We start from the raw sequence: 18,781 nt of genomic DNA, 5'->3' as shown, positions 1-18,781 counted from the left end.
ATTAGCCCCCTTGAAAGCCAGGGTTCATTGCTGCTTTGGCTTCTGTGTGTATGGGGTTGGTTTTAATTCATTTCAAAATTCAGTGCAAGTCTGGTGGGCTTCTAATGATCTTCCTATAGGAGGATTTCTCATGGGGTAATGAAAGGCAATGAGAAAGTTAGAGCCCTGACACAAGGTCAGCAGTGTAAGACACAGATGTGTGATGCTGTTAAATAAAGAAGAAGCTGCATGTAGTTAGAGCTGCATCATGGCTAGCATGGGCGTAAATAAGACAATTCCTAATAAAGCTTTTTCCTTCTGTTTGCAGCTAGGGATAAGTCTGAGAGAGCTTTTGGCATGGGCTTTGTGAAGTTGATGAATGCAGATGGAACCACACTGCAAGATGGCAAACACAATTTGATTGTTTATAAGGTAGTTTGGGCATTTGCAGTCTTCACTTCTGTTTGACTCATCAACACAACTCTCTTGGCTAACTTTTTTCCTAGCAATGTAGATTCCAGCATTGCAGAGATCTTAAAAAACTTTTCAAGGATAATAGGGTGGTAGATACATAGATATTCACCTTAAGAGTGTGCAGCAAACAGGCAGGTGAACGCCTGCTTTGGAGGATCGGTGTGTGATGAGAAGAAAGATCCGGTGCCTTGAATCACAGTAAGAGGAAAAAGTTAATTCATTGCAGTAGAAAATGAGGGGAGGAGGAGCCCTCCTAAACTTTGTGGCTCAGCTCTGAAAAGAGCTGAGTTCATTGGCAGTATGGGCAACTTCTGTTCCCTAAAGTTAGAGGCCTCTGTAAGGTGTTTAAAGGAAAAGGTGTTTAAAGCCCTCTCTGGCCGTCTTGAAGCATGTCTGCAGATGAGAACTGCAAGAGTTCAGATGAGGTGTGCTCAGTGTGAGATAACCCTTGCCTTTGCTGTGTTTAACAACAGGGTGATAACAAGAAAATGGAAGATGCTAAATGCTACTTAACTCTTCCTTGTACCAAAACGGAGATGGAGGAGAAGGAGACCCCCTCGGGGAAGAATCTGCACCATCTAACCAACTTCACACCCACTAAAGATAGTACAAAAGACAGCTTCCAGATTGCCACTTTGATCTGCTCCACCAAACTTACCCAGAATGGTAGGACTTGCATGAGCAGCTGAGCTGTATCATGCTGGATATTTGAAATAAAAAGGGTGCTTTTCTTTATGCAATGAGCTTTAATGTTGCTGTTCCGTGTGCTGGTGGAATCATGTTTCCAGCACAAGCTGATGTTACACGGCCACTAGAAACCATGTCCGCATCTTAATGTCCTTTATACAAGAGGTTTCAATTTTAACTGTAAGAACCACCTCCAGGAGACTGCTCTAAGGTAAACACAAGCACTGCTAAGAGAGTCACACGCTCCAGTAAAATTCCTAGCTTGAAATACCTTCTCTTGAGTACATGAGAAGCCTGCAAAATTGTCCATCAAGTGCCTTGTGTTATCAAATTACACCAAGGTTTCCGTTCCTAGCAAAACTCAACTTTCTTGCCAAGACAAAAGAGCCATCTCAAGGTAATATTCTATACATCAGTGTGAGTTTTCCCTGTAAGCTGGTTCTAAAAATAACCTCTAGGCCTTGTTCTGTATTGTTGTGCAGCCATGAAGTCAGCTGTGATGATGTAATCTATGTCTAATTGCTGATGTTCTGTCTTGCTAGTTGACCTGCTGGGTTTGTTGAACTGGCGTTCTAACTCCCATAACATAGCTCACAACCTAAGGAAGCTAATGGAGGTGGAAGGAGGAGAAATTGTAAAGGTATGCAGAAGGATGTGAGTCTCCTTGTTATGCACTTAGGTATGTGCTTGATGTGGACCTTAAAGGGTTGTAACTGTGCTGTATCCAAAAGCTCTCTGTACAAAGGCTGTGAGAACCCTTCTAGCTGCTGAGCAATAGAGCAGAAGTTATACTTTGCCCCAAGAGCTCTCATGAGTGGAATTACACAAGTTAAACGTTACCAGGATCAGGGTGATAGTGGTGGCTTTGTTTTCTAAAGTAAGTGTTGTGTCATTGCAAAACAGTCTTTATGTACAGTGTCATGCCTTTAGTACAGTGTAATGTGGTTGGTTTGCCCCAGTGCAAGCTTAAACTATAAAGAATCGTGTGCAGTAGGTCTCTTGCTAGATAAAAAGGGAATGGAACAGAAAAGTGGGGCCACTCAGAGCTGGTAAGAAAAGATCTTGCTTGCTATAGTGAGAGTATAGCATGATGACCGTGACAAGGATGTGAATGAACACAGGACCCTGTTCTGATGTTCATTCATCCCTTTTTCAGTGTTCATTCATGATCAGCTTTTACAGATCAGCTGAGCTAGGCCGGAAGGGGGAAAATGATCCAAGAGAGTAGGCTCTTGTGCAGGATTCATGTTGTCTTTTCCCACCCTTTTACTACTTTTTTCTCCTCAAGTTTTTGCAAGACACCCTCGATGCACTTTTCAACATCATGATGGAAATGTCAGAGAATGAAACCTATGACTTCCTCGTGTTTGATGCACTGGTGAGTGAGTCTTTTGTGCCTTTGGAGTACTTGGTTTTCAGCCATGTTTTCAGGCTGTTCCTGGTACTTCCTTCAGATGAGTGATTGGTAATTTGCTCCAAGAAATCAATTCTATTTAAACATTTCTTAAAGCATCTTAAGGACTGAGATACACAGCGAGCTTTTTAGTAACCACAGTGAAAACAGGAGTAAATGTTTACATAATTTATAGTCGTTTCTTCAGATGACTTTTAAGTTATCTGCATTAAGGCAGTTTACAGCAGAGAAGAGCCTGTTATCTATCTGAAGCCCTAAATGAAATGTTCAGGGTTATGATGGTGGAGGATTTGTGGCTGCGGTTGCAGCCTCTACACCCTAAATCCTAGCCCAGGGTTTAGGCAGTAGGGATGACTGCTCCTGAGAACCCTGAGAGAAGGATTGTAATGACTGAGTAAAAGACTTCACAGGGAGTTTTCTGTGTCTTTGGAGAGGCTGTGTGCTATGTGTGTGAAAGGCACTGGCTTTGGTGTTCAGTAACAGAGCTGCTTCATGCTGATCAACAAACACGTACTTGACAGTTCAGGAAGAAAGATGAAGTTAGATGTATGCAATTGGCATTGGTCAGAGGAGCAAATACGGGGAGCAGAATGGCCTGGCTCTAATGGGTGTCATTGCAGTAACAGGACTGAGTGTTTACTATGATCATCAGGATCATAGAATGGTTTGGGTTGGAAGGGGCCTTAAGATCTTGCAGTTCCAACCCCCCTGCCGTGGGCAGGGACACCTCACACTAAACCAGGTCACCTAAGGCTCTGTCCAACCTGGCCTTGAGCACCGCCAGGGATGGAGCATTCACAACTTCCCTGGGCAACCCATTCCAGTGCCTCACCACCCTCACAGTAAAGAGCTTCCTCCTTATATCCAATCTAAACTTCCCCTGTTTAAGTTTGAACCCATTACCCCTTGTCCTATCACTAGCTTGAAAAGTATCATTTCTTAGTCTGAAAACCAGCCTTCAGCATCTGTGTGCATAGCAGCTATGACAGTGTTACCTAGACTGTGAGTAGTGCTGCTTCCTGTATCACTGCTGTGATCACTTTGAGAAGCAGCTGCCTTTAAGTAGCTTCCTTCCCTCCGAGCAATGATGTGGTCACACACACCACAGTACTTGGTCACTATCAGAAGATGAATAACACTATCTGCAGCATTAATGCTTTTAGGAAAACAAACAAAACCCATGAGCCAGCAAAATAAATGATGTGCAACAAGAGCCTGAGTTCTGTTCAAGTGACTTAGAGGTTGTGGCTCTGTACATCTGTTTCCTTTTGTGGTTTTGGCAGGTATTTATTATTTCTTTGATTGGAGACATCAAGTTCCAGCATTTCAACCCTGTACTTGAAACTTACATTTACAAGCACTTCAGTGCGACCCTGGCATATGTGTAAGTATTGGTAACCACAAGCCCACAGGTGGTTTCGGTAAACTACGCTGATGTGATGAAGGCAGCATTGACCAGACAAGAGTGTTCCACCCTCTTCTCTGCTTTCAGAGAAATTTCTGTAATTGCTCTTTTTCCCCTGTAAGAAGTTCCTGTTGCAGGATTCCTTTTTTTCTGTGAGGAAAAAGTACAGCTATTATGGAAAATCCTGTCCCAAACTCTGTGATTCAGACTTTCTTTCGACCCATAGTCCTCTGTGATGTAAAAAACATCTTAATGTTTTTCAGCTTGATTTCCTATTGGAACAAGTTTAGTGCAGTTTGTGTACATCTCTCCTTTATGACTTTCGAGTGCTTTGGTCTAGTATTGCTGCTGGAAGATCTGGCATCCCATAAAGCCAAGGATTTTGGAAGGAAATAGGCTGTGAAGAGGAACCCTTGTCTGCTATTGATTCATTAGACTGTAGGAATAAGGAAGCTGGACTTCCACAGAAACCTAACTGTGTCTGTTTGGGTTCTCCTTTTCCTTTTATTTCCAAAGGAAACTCACCAAAGTGCTGAACTGTTACGTGGGAAATGCGGACGACTCCAGCAAGACAGAATTGCTGTTTGCTGCTCTGAAAGCCTTGAAGTACCTGTTCCGATTCATCGTGCAGTCCCGAATACTGTACCTGAGGTGAGACCAAGGTCATTGCCATCCTTATGTCTCTTTTTGGAAGTCAGTGGAGGTGCTTCCAGTCAGCACCATTGGAGGGGATATTCTTGAGCATATCCTCTCTCCTTGAATTTAGAGTAGCTTTCTGCCCTTTGTAGCTGGAGAAATTAAGTTAAATAGAAGTTGAAATACCTAATCTGAAGAGGAGAATCCTTCTAGCAGCGTTTTAGTAGTGCTGAAAAGGAACCCATTCTATATTAAATAATCAAAACATAGAACGAATTCCTCATTTTAAGAAACTTGGAGAAACAAATACCCCACAGTTACTTGAGAGGTGGTGGTGATACCGTGTCCAAGCAGGGCATGGTCAATGACAGTGTTCTTGCTGTCGCCCCAAAACATATTTTCAGAGATTTACCATGAATGTTTGGAATCCTTTGCTCATGTTCATTTTGGCTCTTTTCTTTCATAGAGAATGAGCTACTTAATTCTTGGAACCCAAGCAGGATGTGATGAAATGTCAGTTTGAAAAGTGCAGTGTTCCCTTAGAACAGATTTCAGCAGGAAATCACTGCAGAATCCCTAATGCCATTTTTATAATCATGTCTTTGTAGAAGGAGACTGCATTAAGATGTTGTTTTATAGGATAAAATCATCTTTCAGCTACTACGACACTGCTAGCCTAGATTTATGTGTGTAACTAGCCCTTGCTGGTCTTTGCAGGTTTTATGGGAAGAGCGAAGCTGGGGATGAATTTAATGATGCAATACGCAAGCTCTTCCTCTCCTTCAATGTCCTCATGGACCGGCCTTTAGAGGAGGCTGTCAAGATTAAGGTATGCATGATGTGCAGGGCAAGGGAAGGCCTTTTATTAATAGATAGAGCTGGGGGAGCGGGGCCAGAAGAAGAGACAAGATTTGGGGCACATGAAGCCAATTCAGATGAGTCACACCCCACCTCTGACTGTCTGTTTTAATGAGCTGTATGTGGCAGGAAAGGAATATTTAAGCCCCAGAGTTTATCAAATAAAGATGAGAGCCATGGCTTTGCTGGAAGCCCTTCAGCACCTGCTAGGGTGAAAGCTAACAGCCAGTGAAGATGTCATCTTCTGCAGTGTGCAAGACTCTTCAGCCAGTAACCCCAAGCTTGAGGGTGATGGAGACAGAAATGTGAAACTAGTGCAAAAATCAGCGATGCTGGGAATGAAAGTAATGAAAAACCAAATGGTTCCTAAATTTATTTTAGATTTTAGCCTTGTTCATCTGGTGTCAACCGGATTGTGAGCCTTCTGTTTCTGCTGAGAGCAGCCGTGCAATGAGGCTGCTAAATTGCTAAAGGCAATGAGGCCTTTAGATTGTGTTATTTCAGTTCTTGTAGCCAGCATGCTTTTCTCTGCTTGAAGGAAAGATTGCTTCTAAACTTTTAATTAGCACTTGGGTAATTTAAAGCCCAGCTTTGATTCTCAGGCAGTCAAGAGTATCTGGCAGCAGCCATAGAACAGAGACCTTTATTGCTGTTGCACCTAGTTGTCTGGATGCTACACTTATGGAAGCCATACTACTACCTGCATAACTTATCACTGTGTATGTGAACATACTAAAGTACACACAAAACTTAGTTCTGAGTAGTGCTTTTCATATGAGGCTGTAGGGAGCTTAATCCCTGGGACTGCAGGATGTTTGCAGAAACAAAAGAACTTGGCTTTGGGTCCTTCCTTTGTCACCTTTTCCGCCCTGCGCTGCAGATGTCTGGTTGCTGGAGGCTCTTTGGATGCATAAATTTGATCGTAAGCCAGTTCTCTACAGGTGTTCCCATATTTGCTCTTGACAAAAGCTGGATTTGCCATGTGAACTCTGAGCATTGTTGATGAGACTTTACACCCTTTTAGAATTAACTGACTCATCTAACTCAGTTTCCATGTGTGTTTTATGTCCTTGTTTTTTCTTCTTGCAGGGTGCAGCTTTAAAGTATTTGCCAAGCATCATAAATGATGTCAAACTAGTATTTGACCCTGTTGAGCTCAGGTAACTTTGTTTGTCCTCTAAACCCTGCTTGTCTGTCAGAATGTTGGAAACTTTCTTAGGAGCAGCCCCTCTGATTATGACGTGATGCTGCACATACTCTGTGTGAATTTGAGAAGGCACTGGCAGGGCTTTAAGGGAAGTCACTTCAGTTCAGAGGTATCTGGGCATCTCTTCGACACTTTGTGATTTAACTGGAAACCCAGATTTGAGGCCTGAGAAGTGCTAGATTGAAATGTGCAAGTTCCGTTCTTAATGAGTCTTTCTGAGCTAAACTGAAGTGGGTGGCAAAGGCAAAGCCTCTCTCAGGAAAACAAAAGTTGTATTTGTTGAGGAAATAGCACTATGTGGATTTCTGTTCTTTGGTGCTCATAGCTTTGCCCAGAACCTCCAAGCCATGCCTCCTTGTTCTGACACAAATAATTTGCTCCTAAACAGTAGACAGACAGCAAATGTACATGGAATTTAATTTAATGGAATCTCAGATTGAAATGAGTCATCACTCTTGATGAAAGGGGCATCTGGAAGGATGCGCTTTTGCTATTGTCTATAGCAGTGGTCTGCTAAAGCTTTGCACAATTCTGCTTTCCTTTCTAATGTGTCTTGGGATGCAAGCTTCCTTTTAGGAGGTTTAAGCCTGCAAAAGATTGGGTTCCATAGTAATTTGTCTGGAGCCCACTTGCAGGTAACATACCCACACAGTGACAAGACTATTTGGCTTGCCAAGGTGCAGGACAGCGCAAGTGTAGGATGGAATCAGCTTGGTGAAAACACTGACCATCTGCTTGCTTTGTGGTTTGCACACTAGTGTCCTCTTCAGCAAGTTTATCCAGAGTATTCCTGACAACCAGTTAGTTCGACAGAAGCTGAACTGCATGACCAAGATAGTCGAGAGTGATCTCTTCAAACAGGCTGGTAAGTAGCAAATCAGAGTCTCTGCATTTCTGGTGGGGCCATGTACTCATAAAACCAAAAATGTCTTTCGGGTTCCCATGTTCTTTATATCAGCCAGCAGCAGTAGTCTGCTGTTAAATCCACCTTTAGACATGCTCCCTTCCATGGAACAGCCAAAACCTTTTTTGCTGTTCAGTCTTTATATAGTGCCTAATACTACATGATCCTAATGCAGTCTCTTGATTTAGAAGGAGGCAGAAGGCCTGAGTGTGCTGTCTGATGCAATATGTATGGTTACAGGTTTTATTTTACTCTTTAGTCTGTTAGTGGTAACTCATGCAGATTTAAGCATGTTTTGGTGTTCAAGGTAAAGTTATGAGCAGAAAGCTACTGTGTGGTACCCAAGTATGCTGAGACCAACAAGATGTGGTGCTCTGTTTCATATTTTAGAGTGCAGAGATGCTCTTCTACCACTCCTAATAGATCAGCTAAGTGGCCAGTTGGATGACAACTCAAACAAGCCTGACCATGAGGCCTGCTCACAGCTACTTAGCAATGTTCTTGAAGTCCTGGATCGGAAAGATGTGGTGAGCATCAACTGTCAAGGGTGCGAATGAAGGTTAATTCTTCTTTTGAGAAGTTATGGCAAAGAACTGTTCTCAGCTCATGCTTTGAGGAGTTACCAAGTTTTCTGAAGAATTCTAAGGAGCTGCCAAATTGCTGATGTTTGCAGAAATTGGGTTGCATTGCTGTAGAGTTCCTTGAATCTCTTTGCACATAAAGTAGCTGTGTCTGGGAAGGAGCCATGAAAAGTTGAATTACTGAGTATCATACAGTACAAAAAACAATTACTTTCCTTTCTAGGAACCAGGATGTTATTCCTGGGTATTTTGGTGGCTTGTTGAACTATTTGGAGGAAGCTGTAAAAGTACTTGGATTTTGCAGTGAAATAGGGACAAGGACCATTATTCAGTCAGGAGCACACAGTTACACCTCACATTAATCATGGAAATTGATTCAAAGTTGCTATGAAAAGAATAGTTTGAAATGAGGAGGAAACAAAGCCAGAGCAAAGCACCAGCTTTGGTTTAGCTGTGCCAGGATGAACTAATGAAGCTGCTATTGATCAGTTATGCTAGCTCTCCACCAAGTGTATACCTACAGTATTCAAATTGATTGCTTCTGTGTTCTCAGATCTCCTTTTATGCATCCTCTAATAACAGTTAACCACTGTCAAACAGTATAGAAGAGTGTACATTAAGAACTGTCTCAGCTTTTCCTCACTGACTGTCCCCAGGGGCCCACTGCTGTCCACATCCAGCTGATCATGGAACGCCTGCTGAGGAGAATAAACCGCACAGTGATTGGAATGAGCAGACAGTCTCCGCACATAGTGAGAGCCTTTTACTTGCTTCACTTATTACTTTACCATTTGTTGTAGTGGAATTTATTCTCCTGGGAGATTGCAGTGTGTAGCAGTGGTTTATGAGATCATCTTTCCATTTCCTGCAGGGCTTCTGTGCCACTAAAACATGGCTTTTGGTGGTTTTCTGAGACCAGGTATTAGGATACACATTGTCCTACTCCAGCAGCAGATTGAAGTGAGTCACAGTCAGCTGTGATGTCAAGTTCATTTGGGCCCTTGTGCACAAAGAATTTGGTTTCAATGCAGTTTTTAATATACAAGGAATCACTGCTGAAAAAATGCTGTTTTGTCACCTTGCCTGAATAGGATTAAATGAAGCATCTCTAAGGGACCTTTCTGACCACTATGGGGCATCTAAGAACATATAAGCAAGTTGGTATGTTCTAATTTGCGCTGTGCTTAATCCACAGAAAGACAGAAAAGTCAAGAGTTGGGCATGTATAACAATGTTTTATTTTAAATCACTCTAAGGTCAAATTAATGCTATTCCCAATGTCAGCCATGAGGATTACAGCTGGACATAGTAAACCTGAAAATTATAGAATCATTTAGGTTGGAAAAGGCCCTTAAGATACGATTAAGTGGTTCTTGCAGAAACATAATCAAATGTTTTGTTTTTCCTATTCCAGGGTATTTTTGTGGCCTGCATGACAGCCATCCTGAGGCAGATGGATGACTTCCATTACAGCCATTACATCAATACTTTCAAAACAAGGCAGGACATTATTGTAAGTCAGCCTGGCTGGGGAATTAGCTCAGTTTATAAAGCATTACACTCTCTTTCTGAAAGGTCATTTCAAGTTATCGTGCTCAGTTTGAAGTGATTATACTGAATTCATCAGCAATGACTTATGGACACCTAGTGCCTCAGCCACTGGGGGGTGCATTGACATCACCCTGCTGCATATACACAGCGCATGCTGCTGATTCAGTACAGCCTGAGAACAGCATTTGTAGCACTGAATAAAAACGTCTTTCATGACTATTTAAGTCTGCGCAAGTAAGAAGTTAGGAACCAGAAAAGTGAATGAAGATGGAAGAGGAAAAGCATTTCACCCTCTCTTGCTCTCACTCTGTCTCTTTTTGGTCCTCCTCTCTGTCTAATTCTTTCCGCTCCTCTAGATTTTAATGAAATGCTTTAGTGGGCAGCAATGCAAATAGTTCCCTTTGTGTTGAAAACTGTGTCCAGTTCATGTCCCCAAAGGCTTTCAGTATGAAACCAGGTGAGACATTCAGTTTTTATGTTTCTGGAAGCCCTTAGAATTAACAGCTGTGTCCAGCTTTTCCTTCAGACTGCCCAGAACAAGAACTAAACCCAGTATTTATGCAAGTCGCTGAAGCATGACACAGCAACTCTTCTGGCTTCTTTGTCCCCTTACTCCTTGTTGTGCAACTTAGTAGTGCTTGCTTATTGAAAAACGGGCTGAGGAAGGGCCTGGAGTTGTGTTCTTCCTGTAAAAGCCAGATCAAAACCCACAGGAAAGTGCTTGCCATTCGTTTTGGATGGCAAGGTGATCTCTGTTCGCCTGTGCAGTTGGAACTGCAATCTGTTGGGCAACATAGCCACCTACAGGACACACGTTTTATCACTTCTGCATCTAAAAGGCCGCTTGGCTGCGTTGTCTGTAGAGCCCTCATCATCCAGTTTTAGACTGGCTTGTTCTATTACCCAGGTAATTTTTTGTGGAGGAAGAACAGACAAAACCAAGCTGATTCAGGAATTCCCTTAGTGTTCATGAAGCAAATGGGTGAGAAGGTTTTCAGCGGGGTCTGTAGAAACGCTGTGTCTGAGGAGGAAGGGTGCTAGGAAGTCAAATCCTTTGTGGACTTTGATAAAGGTGGAGTCAGGGCAGAACCAAAATAAATTACACATTGATTTGGCCTCAGTTCAGAGCTTTTCCTTCTCCTGAAGAGGAGTTTTGGGTGGGAGACCATCATAACTGAAATCCAGTGTAAGGTTAGACGAGTGCTTCCTGAAGTGTGAAATCCTTACATCTTCTGAAGCAAGCCCATGTTTGTGAGGGTGCAGGAGTTGTGGACACCAACAGAACCTTGCGTTTGGCTTTACTGCAATAACTGGGTTTGGTTTTGTTGTTGTTGCTTGTTCAAGCTTGCTCTGGTGTTCTCAGCCCTGCCAGGGCATCATTACTTGGTTGGTTTAACACCGTTAGAAGTTAATTCATACCTTCAAGGTGCCCCATGTCAGGTCCAAACCTTTCCATCAAGCTCTGATTTAATAGTGCCTGAAGGATTTTTACTGAGGCAGCACCAAATGCCCATTTCTCTCTCCACATCGATGTCATTTGCCGTTCTCTAGAGAGAGCTTTTCAGCTCAACAGATGGATTGATTGATTGATCAATCGATTTTCCTGATCTTTGCAAGGTGGTGATGTCTCATCTGACCTTCTTTGTGGCCCTCTCATTTTTGAATGCTTATGTCTTTGTAGGGAACAGAATCCATTTATGTGCTCATAGGTACCATTTATATCTGTAGAGACCACAATATAGAGATCAATACTGTTGATATTACCCCCTTTTGCTTATCTCTCTTCTTTTTTCCTTTTCCTGTTCTCTTACTCTGGAATTCAACCTTGCCTCACCCAGATCTTAAGGTGGGATATAGCTGTTTGTGCAACAAGTCTTCCTCCAGTAATGTCCTAAACTATGTGTCTGACAGCGTGTTCTCTACCTTGTTTAAATGATCCATCTTAAACTGGACCAGAAAAGACTTAAGTAATTGGGAAGGGAAAATACATTCTAATTTCCATCTTTGTGGAAGATACTGCATAGGGGCTGTTGTACTTGTCCTCATTCAGACATTTGGAAACAAGTCCTTGAATATTGGTTTTGCTTTTTAATCTGACTTGTGCACCAGAAGTCCCTACAACACAGCTTAATGCGAAACAGTAAAGACAGATGTAATTAAACAGCTCAACATGTTCTGTGGAATTATTCCTCCTTCTGTAATTGAATGGATGAGATGTCAGAAATAATTTAGTTATTGGGATATACCCACACAAGAAGAGATTCTTCTTAGGAGGTACAGTGCATTGATTGCTGATCAGTGCAGTTGTTCATCAGTGCAATTGAAACATCTGCATTTCCCTATATTTTCCTGTGGATAAAAGATTAATATGTTCAACTTGATGGGCTGTGGGTTTTATTTTTCCAACAGGACTTCCTGATGGAAACATTCATTATGTTTAAGGATCTGATTGGAAAAAATGTCTATGCACCTGACTGGATGGTCATGAATATGATGCAGAGCAGGTACCGAGTTGCTGCTATTTTAAGTCTTGTTACTGCTTTGGAGCCTTTCTGCTTCTGAATGGAGGGGGACTCACCCGAGCAGGCTTGTGAGTCCCTGGGGTCACAAAGCCTTATTCTCTTTTACACTTTCAGGGTGATTTAAATTAGATTTCAGTAAATTGCAGTGCCTGCACTGGCATTTCTGTTGCTGGAACTGGAACTCTTTTCTTCTCCTGCCCAGAGGCACACAATGAAAACCCTGCAGTCTTTCAGGCAGTCACTTACCTGCTGAAGAGCACAACATAAACCAGAGAAGCCTTTTTTGGTTTCAATTCTAAGGGAATCACATGGGAAACATAAAGCTAGAGTTGGACATGAGTGGTCTAGGGTTTAGTGTGCTACCTGTGAACATGAACTGCTCAGATTCGCTTCTGCCCTCTGCTGTGGGCTTTGTTTGCCCTTTTGTGAGTTACTCTTCTGCTAAGTCTGTACAGTTTGAATGGCTTTGGCTCGCTGTCTGCTGTGCTGGGTAGCAAAGCATGGCCCAAACCTGCTATCCATGAGACAGCAGCGAGGATCTGTTCTTGTCTCCTGAGCTTAATGTAGGAGACCTAAAACCAGAGCTTCAATGTTAGCCACTTTTTACTTGATGTTTTTATCTCTTCCAGGGTTTTCCTGCGGGCAGTGAACCAGTTTGCCTCTGTACTCAACCGTTTCTTTCTGGATCAAACCAGTTTTGAACTCCAGGTAATAGTTCCATTGTGTCTGGATTTTCTTACGGACCCTGGTCCTGAAAGGCAGGAAGAACAAATAAACCCCCCTGTTAAGAGAGATGTAGAGATGGCAAGTGTCTGTAGTCTTTCACAGCGAAGCAGAAGAATGCAAAGCAGCTCTGAATTACAGAACTGTGGTGAGTGCAGCAATAAGTTGCAAGCAAATGCAACTGCTGCAGGCTTTCCAAGGTCAAGTTTAGCACTGTGCTGACTATAGCTGATTTGTGCCTGACTAGTTAAGAAAAAATACTGCATGGAGATACCACTGTCACTGACTTTAGTTGGCAAGTACAAGCTAAAAGGAGTGAGAAATTTGAAGTTGCTGTGTGCTTGTGGCTTGCCTGTGATGGCTGGGAACACACTCATCTGCCAGCTCACTGTGGGTACCCTTCCTCATTAACACTACAGCATCTGGGGCTGTGTTGTAGCTGGTTGTTGCTTTCCCTTTGTCTTCTCCTCTTTTAGACTTGTTTCTCTTCCACAGCTCTGGAACAACTATTTCCATTTGGCAGTGGCCTTTCTCACTCATGAATCCCTCCAGCTGGAGACCTTCTCGCAAGCCAAACGCAACAAAATCATCAAGAAGTGAGTTTCAATGCATAAAGTTGCCAGGTCTCTTTGCTCTGAAGAAGCTTCATTGGTACCATTCCATTACAATGAGATGAAGCGTATTCTAGAAGTACTTGATTAATGAATGATGGTAAAGGGAGGAGGTGTGACTAGGACAGGTATCAAGTCTTTACGTTGTGGATATCAGTCTGGTCAGGCAGAGCCTAAGTTGTTTGAGCTGATCTTCAGCACCTTGCCAAAAGACTCTTTCCACTGTAAGGGCTGCAATAACTCTTGCCATAGTTCCCAAAGCAATACCTTGTGCAGTTCCTCCTCCATTGCAGAAGGCAGGTAAGAAAAATCCTAAAAGCTCTGCAACTTCTTAGTTCCCTCTCTTTGCTTTTTCTGTTTTGAAAGAAGAGCACTTCAGAGTCATTCATAACCCAAAAGGAGTCATTTTTAGTAACTTGGCCAAATTCACAAAGACACCGAGCAGCTGTTCCTTCTGCATTCAGCTGGAATCAAGTGCCCAAATGTCTTTGTAGACTTGACATGGAATTTTGCTAGGGCGTACACAGTTAATGTTTGCCATCTTTTGCCTGCAGTAATGACAGCTTTAGGATGCCTGGTGATTCAATATTCTTGCACTGACTCAATAACAGCAGTTAAAGCTTTAGGGAAAACCATGAAATACAACAAAATTCTCAGTAGAATTGCACAAAGCAGCAGGGCTGCAGCTTTGTTCTGCTCTCGGGCACTCTGCAGTCTTCTGTCACATTGGCACATGGCCATTCTCTTTCCCTGTGCATTAGTGCCGGGCAGGGTAAGGAATTAAAAGGATGAGGTGAACATCTAACAAAAGGTCTGTAATAATGAGGACCTTCTTGGTAGGCCTTTAGCAGGGAAGACAGTCTGTGAGACCCCTTGCTATTCAGCATATTCGGGTTTGTGTGCACTGTTTGTTTTAAGGAGAGGGTAACAGATCTGTGGGTTTGCCATTGATTTCTTCGGCAGCTTTGAAAGGTAATTTCAGTGTTCAGGCCTCTTTCAGCTTTTTCTTTCTAACACTTTTTTTCTAGGTACGGGGACATGAGGAAAGAAATTGGCTTCAAAATAAGGGATATGTGGTATAACCTGGGTGAGTTCCAGCTGAAGAATTGTCTTTATCCAAGCTCCCAAGCTATGTTTCACATCCTTTATTACTTCATGAAAGCTGCTCATGTGCAATGTGGGGAAATACACTGAAGGTTCAGCTGTTCCAGCACACAAAATCTCTTTCCTTTCTCCGTGAATAGCTTGCAGAAGCTGCTGAGAGAATTTCGTAGCTTCCCTTTAAAGGATGTGCTGCCATATGAATGACAAGAGTATGATTTTTCAGAGAGCCTTTGTGATTTGCAGCACTGCACACAGCTCAGTTCAGTTATTTCCTTGGACTACTCCTGAATTTTAGAGCTGTACATGTTGATTCTACCTTAAGTAGCCATTATCCCCATAAGTAGAATGTCTGTGGTTTATGGGCTTTACTTTATGGGAATAATGTGCTGAAACATTTGAATATCCAAATCCTGCCTTTAAGATGTGTCTGCCTTTGACGTTCTTGCAGGTCCCCACAAAATAAAGTTCATTCCAGCAATGGTAGGCCCAATCCTGGAGGTAACCCTGGTCCCAGAGCCTGAGCTACGGAAAGCCACCATTCCTATCTTCTTTGATATGATGCAGTGCGAGTTCAACTTCAGTGGGAACGGAAACTTCCATATGGTAAGGGAGCCTGGTATTTTCAGTGCAGATGTTCTGCACCGGGTGAGGAGAAGAGACCATTTAAACAAAAAGAAACCAAGTACAAAAACCCCACACAAAACAAGCCTCGTGCCAAGCGCTTTGGGAAGTTCCTGTGGTTTGTAGGAGTCAGGACTCTTCTGTCCCTGACTACCTTTGCATGACTTGGATAATGAATGAATTCCTGTTTTCCATAGCTTTCTGCATTTGCAGATGTGTGAATGCCCACATCTACATTGTGAAGCAATTTGAAGCCCCTAAGAGAGTACTCTAAAAGATAATGTCTATTTCCATTTATAATAACAGTATGAATTCCCCCAGGAGAGACCTTTGGCAGTAAATGTAAGTTTACTTCTCTGCAGAAAATGGCTGGACAGGCCAGTGTTAGGACTATGTAGTTGCTTGTGTCCTGACTAATCCCTCATTGACTTCAGATTTGACAGCACGTTTACGAACAGTGATGCCATCATTATGGAAAGGAGAACAGGGGTGCAAGGGACAGACACGGTTTGCTTGAGGATACACAAGTAAAAGAACAGAGCAGGGAACAGGACCTGGATCCCTGAGTTCCAACCCTGTGCTAATTTCTCCAGAAGTTACCTTTTCCTGTTACTGAGAAAGCCCAGAAAGTAAGGGAGGAAAAAGAGGAGCTTCACTTTTGCCCTGAAGTTAAGCTTTCACTGCAGTTTCTAAGGAATTATTCTTCCAGTTTTCCTCTGGGGATATCAGACATTAACATCTCAACTGGCAGGCAGGGGACACTGTAGTTATGCTGTAGACAGTCTTCTCCCTGGAGATGGGTAGAAGCCATCCATCCAAAAGGCAGCCACCTTGGCATTTCAGGCTCTTGTCAAATGTGATGTGCATCTCCCTAAGCACCACCCTCACACCGGCTTAGACCCCACCTTCAGTGTGCATATGGGATCTTTCTTCCCTTGGGGTCATCTGTCTTTGGCCCCAGGGTCTTGGGGGTTTTTGGAATCAATAGAAGGAAGCAGGATGCGTGTGGCATGGATTTTCCGTTCCAGTGCTATTTCTATACAGCTACAGCTGGGACTGTGTACTTGACCTGCTTGCACATCACAGGGCATACCTTCATGGCTAGACAGATGATCACACAGGACTTGGTTCTTGCATCATGAGAAGTTGCTTTAATTAGCAGTTACAAGTGTTTATGATGGGTGAGGAGTTGTGACTTGCCCTTAACTGATGGTGATGGTTCAGTTTCTGTAGGGTGAGGGAATGACCATGCTGTAAGCTGGCTGCTAGAATGCTTCTCCATGCTAGCAAAACTGAACTGTTAATGGTGGGGGAGAAGAGGAAGGATTACCCCAGAGCATGACTTCCTGGTGACTGTAGGATGAGGGAGGGAGGGCTGTATTTCTATGGTTCAGTCTTGTCTTGCTTTCTACCATTTTTAGTGTGGTCCAACCATGAACCTGTCTTCTAGCTGGGCTTGTAACACCAGCATCTGATGGTGGGACAGTTCAGAGACACCAGCCACATGCATTGCTAATGCTCAGACCACACTCCTGAGAGCTGCTGTCTATTGGATTCTGGTTTTTTGCCTTTTCAGTTTGAAAATGAGTTGATAACCAAGCTGGACCAGGAAGTGGAGGGTGGCCGAGGGGATGAACAGTACAAGATTCTGCTGGAGAAACTGTAAGTCTTATAAAGCACATGGGAACACTTTTTCATAGCTCAGTTGGCTATTTTTCTAGTGCAGAAACCCTCTCACTCATTCCCACAGTGAACAGGGAGACAGTGGTCTTAGTGCTATGTGGGTATTCTGAGACCCATTGCCTTAAAATCATGCTTTTATTCTGGAGTAGCAACTTGCACAGCTGCCCTAAACTTGGTGCTGAAAGCCCAGAGGCAGGCGCCAAACCGGCAGGGAGCTTCCAAGTACAAAAGCTTGGGAACAGGAGGCTTGGGGTTAAAGCAGAATCAGAGCCTTCTTTTAACACCAAGAGTCGAACCCAGGTTTTTGATCAGTGAGACACACTTTGACTTGGGTACCTCAGGTCTGCAGGTGTGATGTGCTGTTCAGCACTATGAGAGGCTCTCTTAAGGGAGTGCATTTGACTCATAGCTGAGTACCTGTTTGGGTGATTTACACTGAAGCTCTACTTACCATCACTCAAACCTTTGCCTGAGGTTACCCCTCTGTCCCTCTGGGTGTATCTGCAGCCTCCTGGAGCACTGTCGGAAGCATAAATACCTCTCTGCATCTGGAGAAGTGTTTGCTTTGCTGGTGAGCAGCCTCCTGGAGAACCTGCTGGACTACAGGACCATCATGCATGATGAGAGCAAGGAGAACCGCATGAGCTGCACTGTCAATGTGCTGGTATGGGGAAGGCTGGGTCTGGAGTGCTGCTTTGCTGACCTGGCTTCTGGGGATTCTGAAGGATTTTTGTATTTTTGTAGGATTTTAAGTTTTTTTTTGGTTAGTGATGGGCCCAAATCAGGCTACCTGCTATTGACAGCTATAAAACATAAAGAAATACAGTCCAAAATCAAGTCCTTGTCTACATGGTAATCTGAAGCCCTGAAATACAGGCAGGAGAGATGGCTAGCTGATAGGTTGGGAAATGTGGGCTTCAGTCCCTATTCCACTGCAAAGAGCCTGTATAAGTTCAGAGAAGTCACTTTGTCTCTTTGACTTACCCCTCTTCTAGAGGTGATAATAGCCCTACCTCATGTTAAAGGGGTGATTGGAGGGATAGATGAAAGTAGGTACAATGACAGCAAAGATCTTCGAAGTACCTAAATCTGATGCTTAAGTTACTCACCTAGAGACAATCACACAAATCCATGGTGCTTCACAGCATGAAAGTTTGACTTCTTTCTATTGGCAGAATTTTTATAAGGAGAAGAAACGAGAGGACATTTATATCAGGTAGGCTGTTTCCCTCCAGAAACCTCTATGTGTAGCCTTTCTTTCTCTTGGTGCCCTGTACACTGGTGCAGTGTCCTTCACATCAACATCTGCTTTCTGCTTCCTTAGGTATCTGTATAAACTCCGGGACCTGCACACAGACTGTGAGAACTACACAGAGGCAGCATACACTCTCCTCCTGCATGCAGAGCTGCTCCAGGTATTCACTGAAGCCAGTTTCGGTTTCCACTGTCAGGGTATGGGTTTGAAACAAAGTGCAAATGTCTCAGAATAAACAATCCACCTGGTTTTGTTAATAGGAGTTTGCATTCCCTAGGATCTCCTGTTCATTGTGTTCCTTCTCTCCCATGTTCTGACTACAGCTAAAGGGATGAAATAAAGATGTTATTAGCATCAATATTTTCCATACTCTTGGTGCAACAGAGTGCTGTAGTGAGCTGGGAGAAAATGTCCATGATTGGGGTCCTAGTACAGGTTTTTTCCCACTTCTGTGTGAACACTGCAAAAAGCATTAGGCTAAGCAGTCTTAATTTGGATTTCTCAACCTCTTCACATCTTCCACAGATGAATCGAGCGTGCACATCTAGTTAGTGCTCTGTGTAAAA

At 43.2% G+C, this 18,781-nt stretch overlaps 1 protein-coding gene across 1 annotated transcript in view; it reads left to right on the top strand.

The window, feature by feature from the left end:
- The window catches only part of DOCK5 (dedicator of cytokinesis 5), a 69,886-nt gene that overhangs the window by 33,172 nt on the left and 17,933 nt on the right, over positions 1 to 18,781 (top strand). Inside the window, exons 17-37 of the mRNA XM_061349727.1 lie at positions 308 to 411; positions 927 to 1,119; positions 1,683 to 1,780; positions 2,429 to 2,518; positions 3,838 to 3,938; positions 4,476 to 4,610; positions 5,313 to 5,424; positions 6,543 to 6,613; positions 7,419 to 7,525; positions 7,955 to 8,091; positions 8,802 to 8,897; positions 9,560 to 9,658; positions 12,106 to 12,200; positions 12,848 to 12,926; positions 13,437 to 13,537; positions 14,581 to 14,639; positions 15,105 to 15,259; positions 16,854 to 16,939; positions 17,468 to 17,624; positions 18,136 to 18,176; positions 18,285 to 18,375. Of these exons, the coding sequence (XP_061205711.1) occupies positions 308 to 411; positions 927 to 1,119; positions 1,683 to 1,780; positions 2,429 to 2,518; positions 3,838 to 3,938; positions 4,476 to 4,610; positions 5,313 to 5,424; positions 6,543 to 6,613; positions 7,419 to 7,525; positions 7,955 to 8,091; positions 8,802 to 8,897; positions 9,560 to 9,658; positions 12,106 to 12,200; positions 12,848 to 12,926; positions 13,437 to 13,537; positions 14,581 to 14,639; positions 15,105 to 15,259; positions 16,854 to 16,939; positions 17,468 to 17,624; positions 18,136 to 18,176; positions 18,285 to 18,375 (2,207 nt within the window). The remainder of the gene's footprint in view (positions 1 to 307; positions 412 to 926; positions 1,120 to 1,682; positions 1,781 to 2,428; positions 2,519 to 3,837; positions 3,939 to 4,475; positions 4,611 to 5,312; positions 5,425 to 6,542; positions 6,614 to 7,418; positions 7,526 to 7,954; positions 8,092 to 8,801; positions 8,898 to 9,559; positions 9,659 to 12,105; positions 12,201 to 12,847; positions 12,927 to 13,436; positions 13,538 to 14,580; positions 14,640 to 15,104; positions 15,260 to 16,853; positions 16,940 to 17,467; positions 17,625 to 18,135; positions 18,177 to 18,284; positions 18,376 to 18,781) is intronic.

This window comes from Neopsephotus bourkii, unplaced genomic scaffold (assembly GCF_033783945.1).
Source record: "Neopsephotus bourkii isolate Nb327-2 ecotype Australia unplaced genomic scaffold, CSIRO-AGI_Nbou_v1 NB_457, whole genome shotgun sequence".
In the NCBI taxonomy this organism is placed as follows: Eukaryota; Metazoa; Chordata; class Aves; order Psittaciformes; family Psittacidae; genus Neopsephotus; species Neopsephotus bourkii.
The sequence above is the reverse complement of the archived record's forward strand: the minus strand, read 5'-3'. Positions and strand labels throughout refer to the sequence as shown.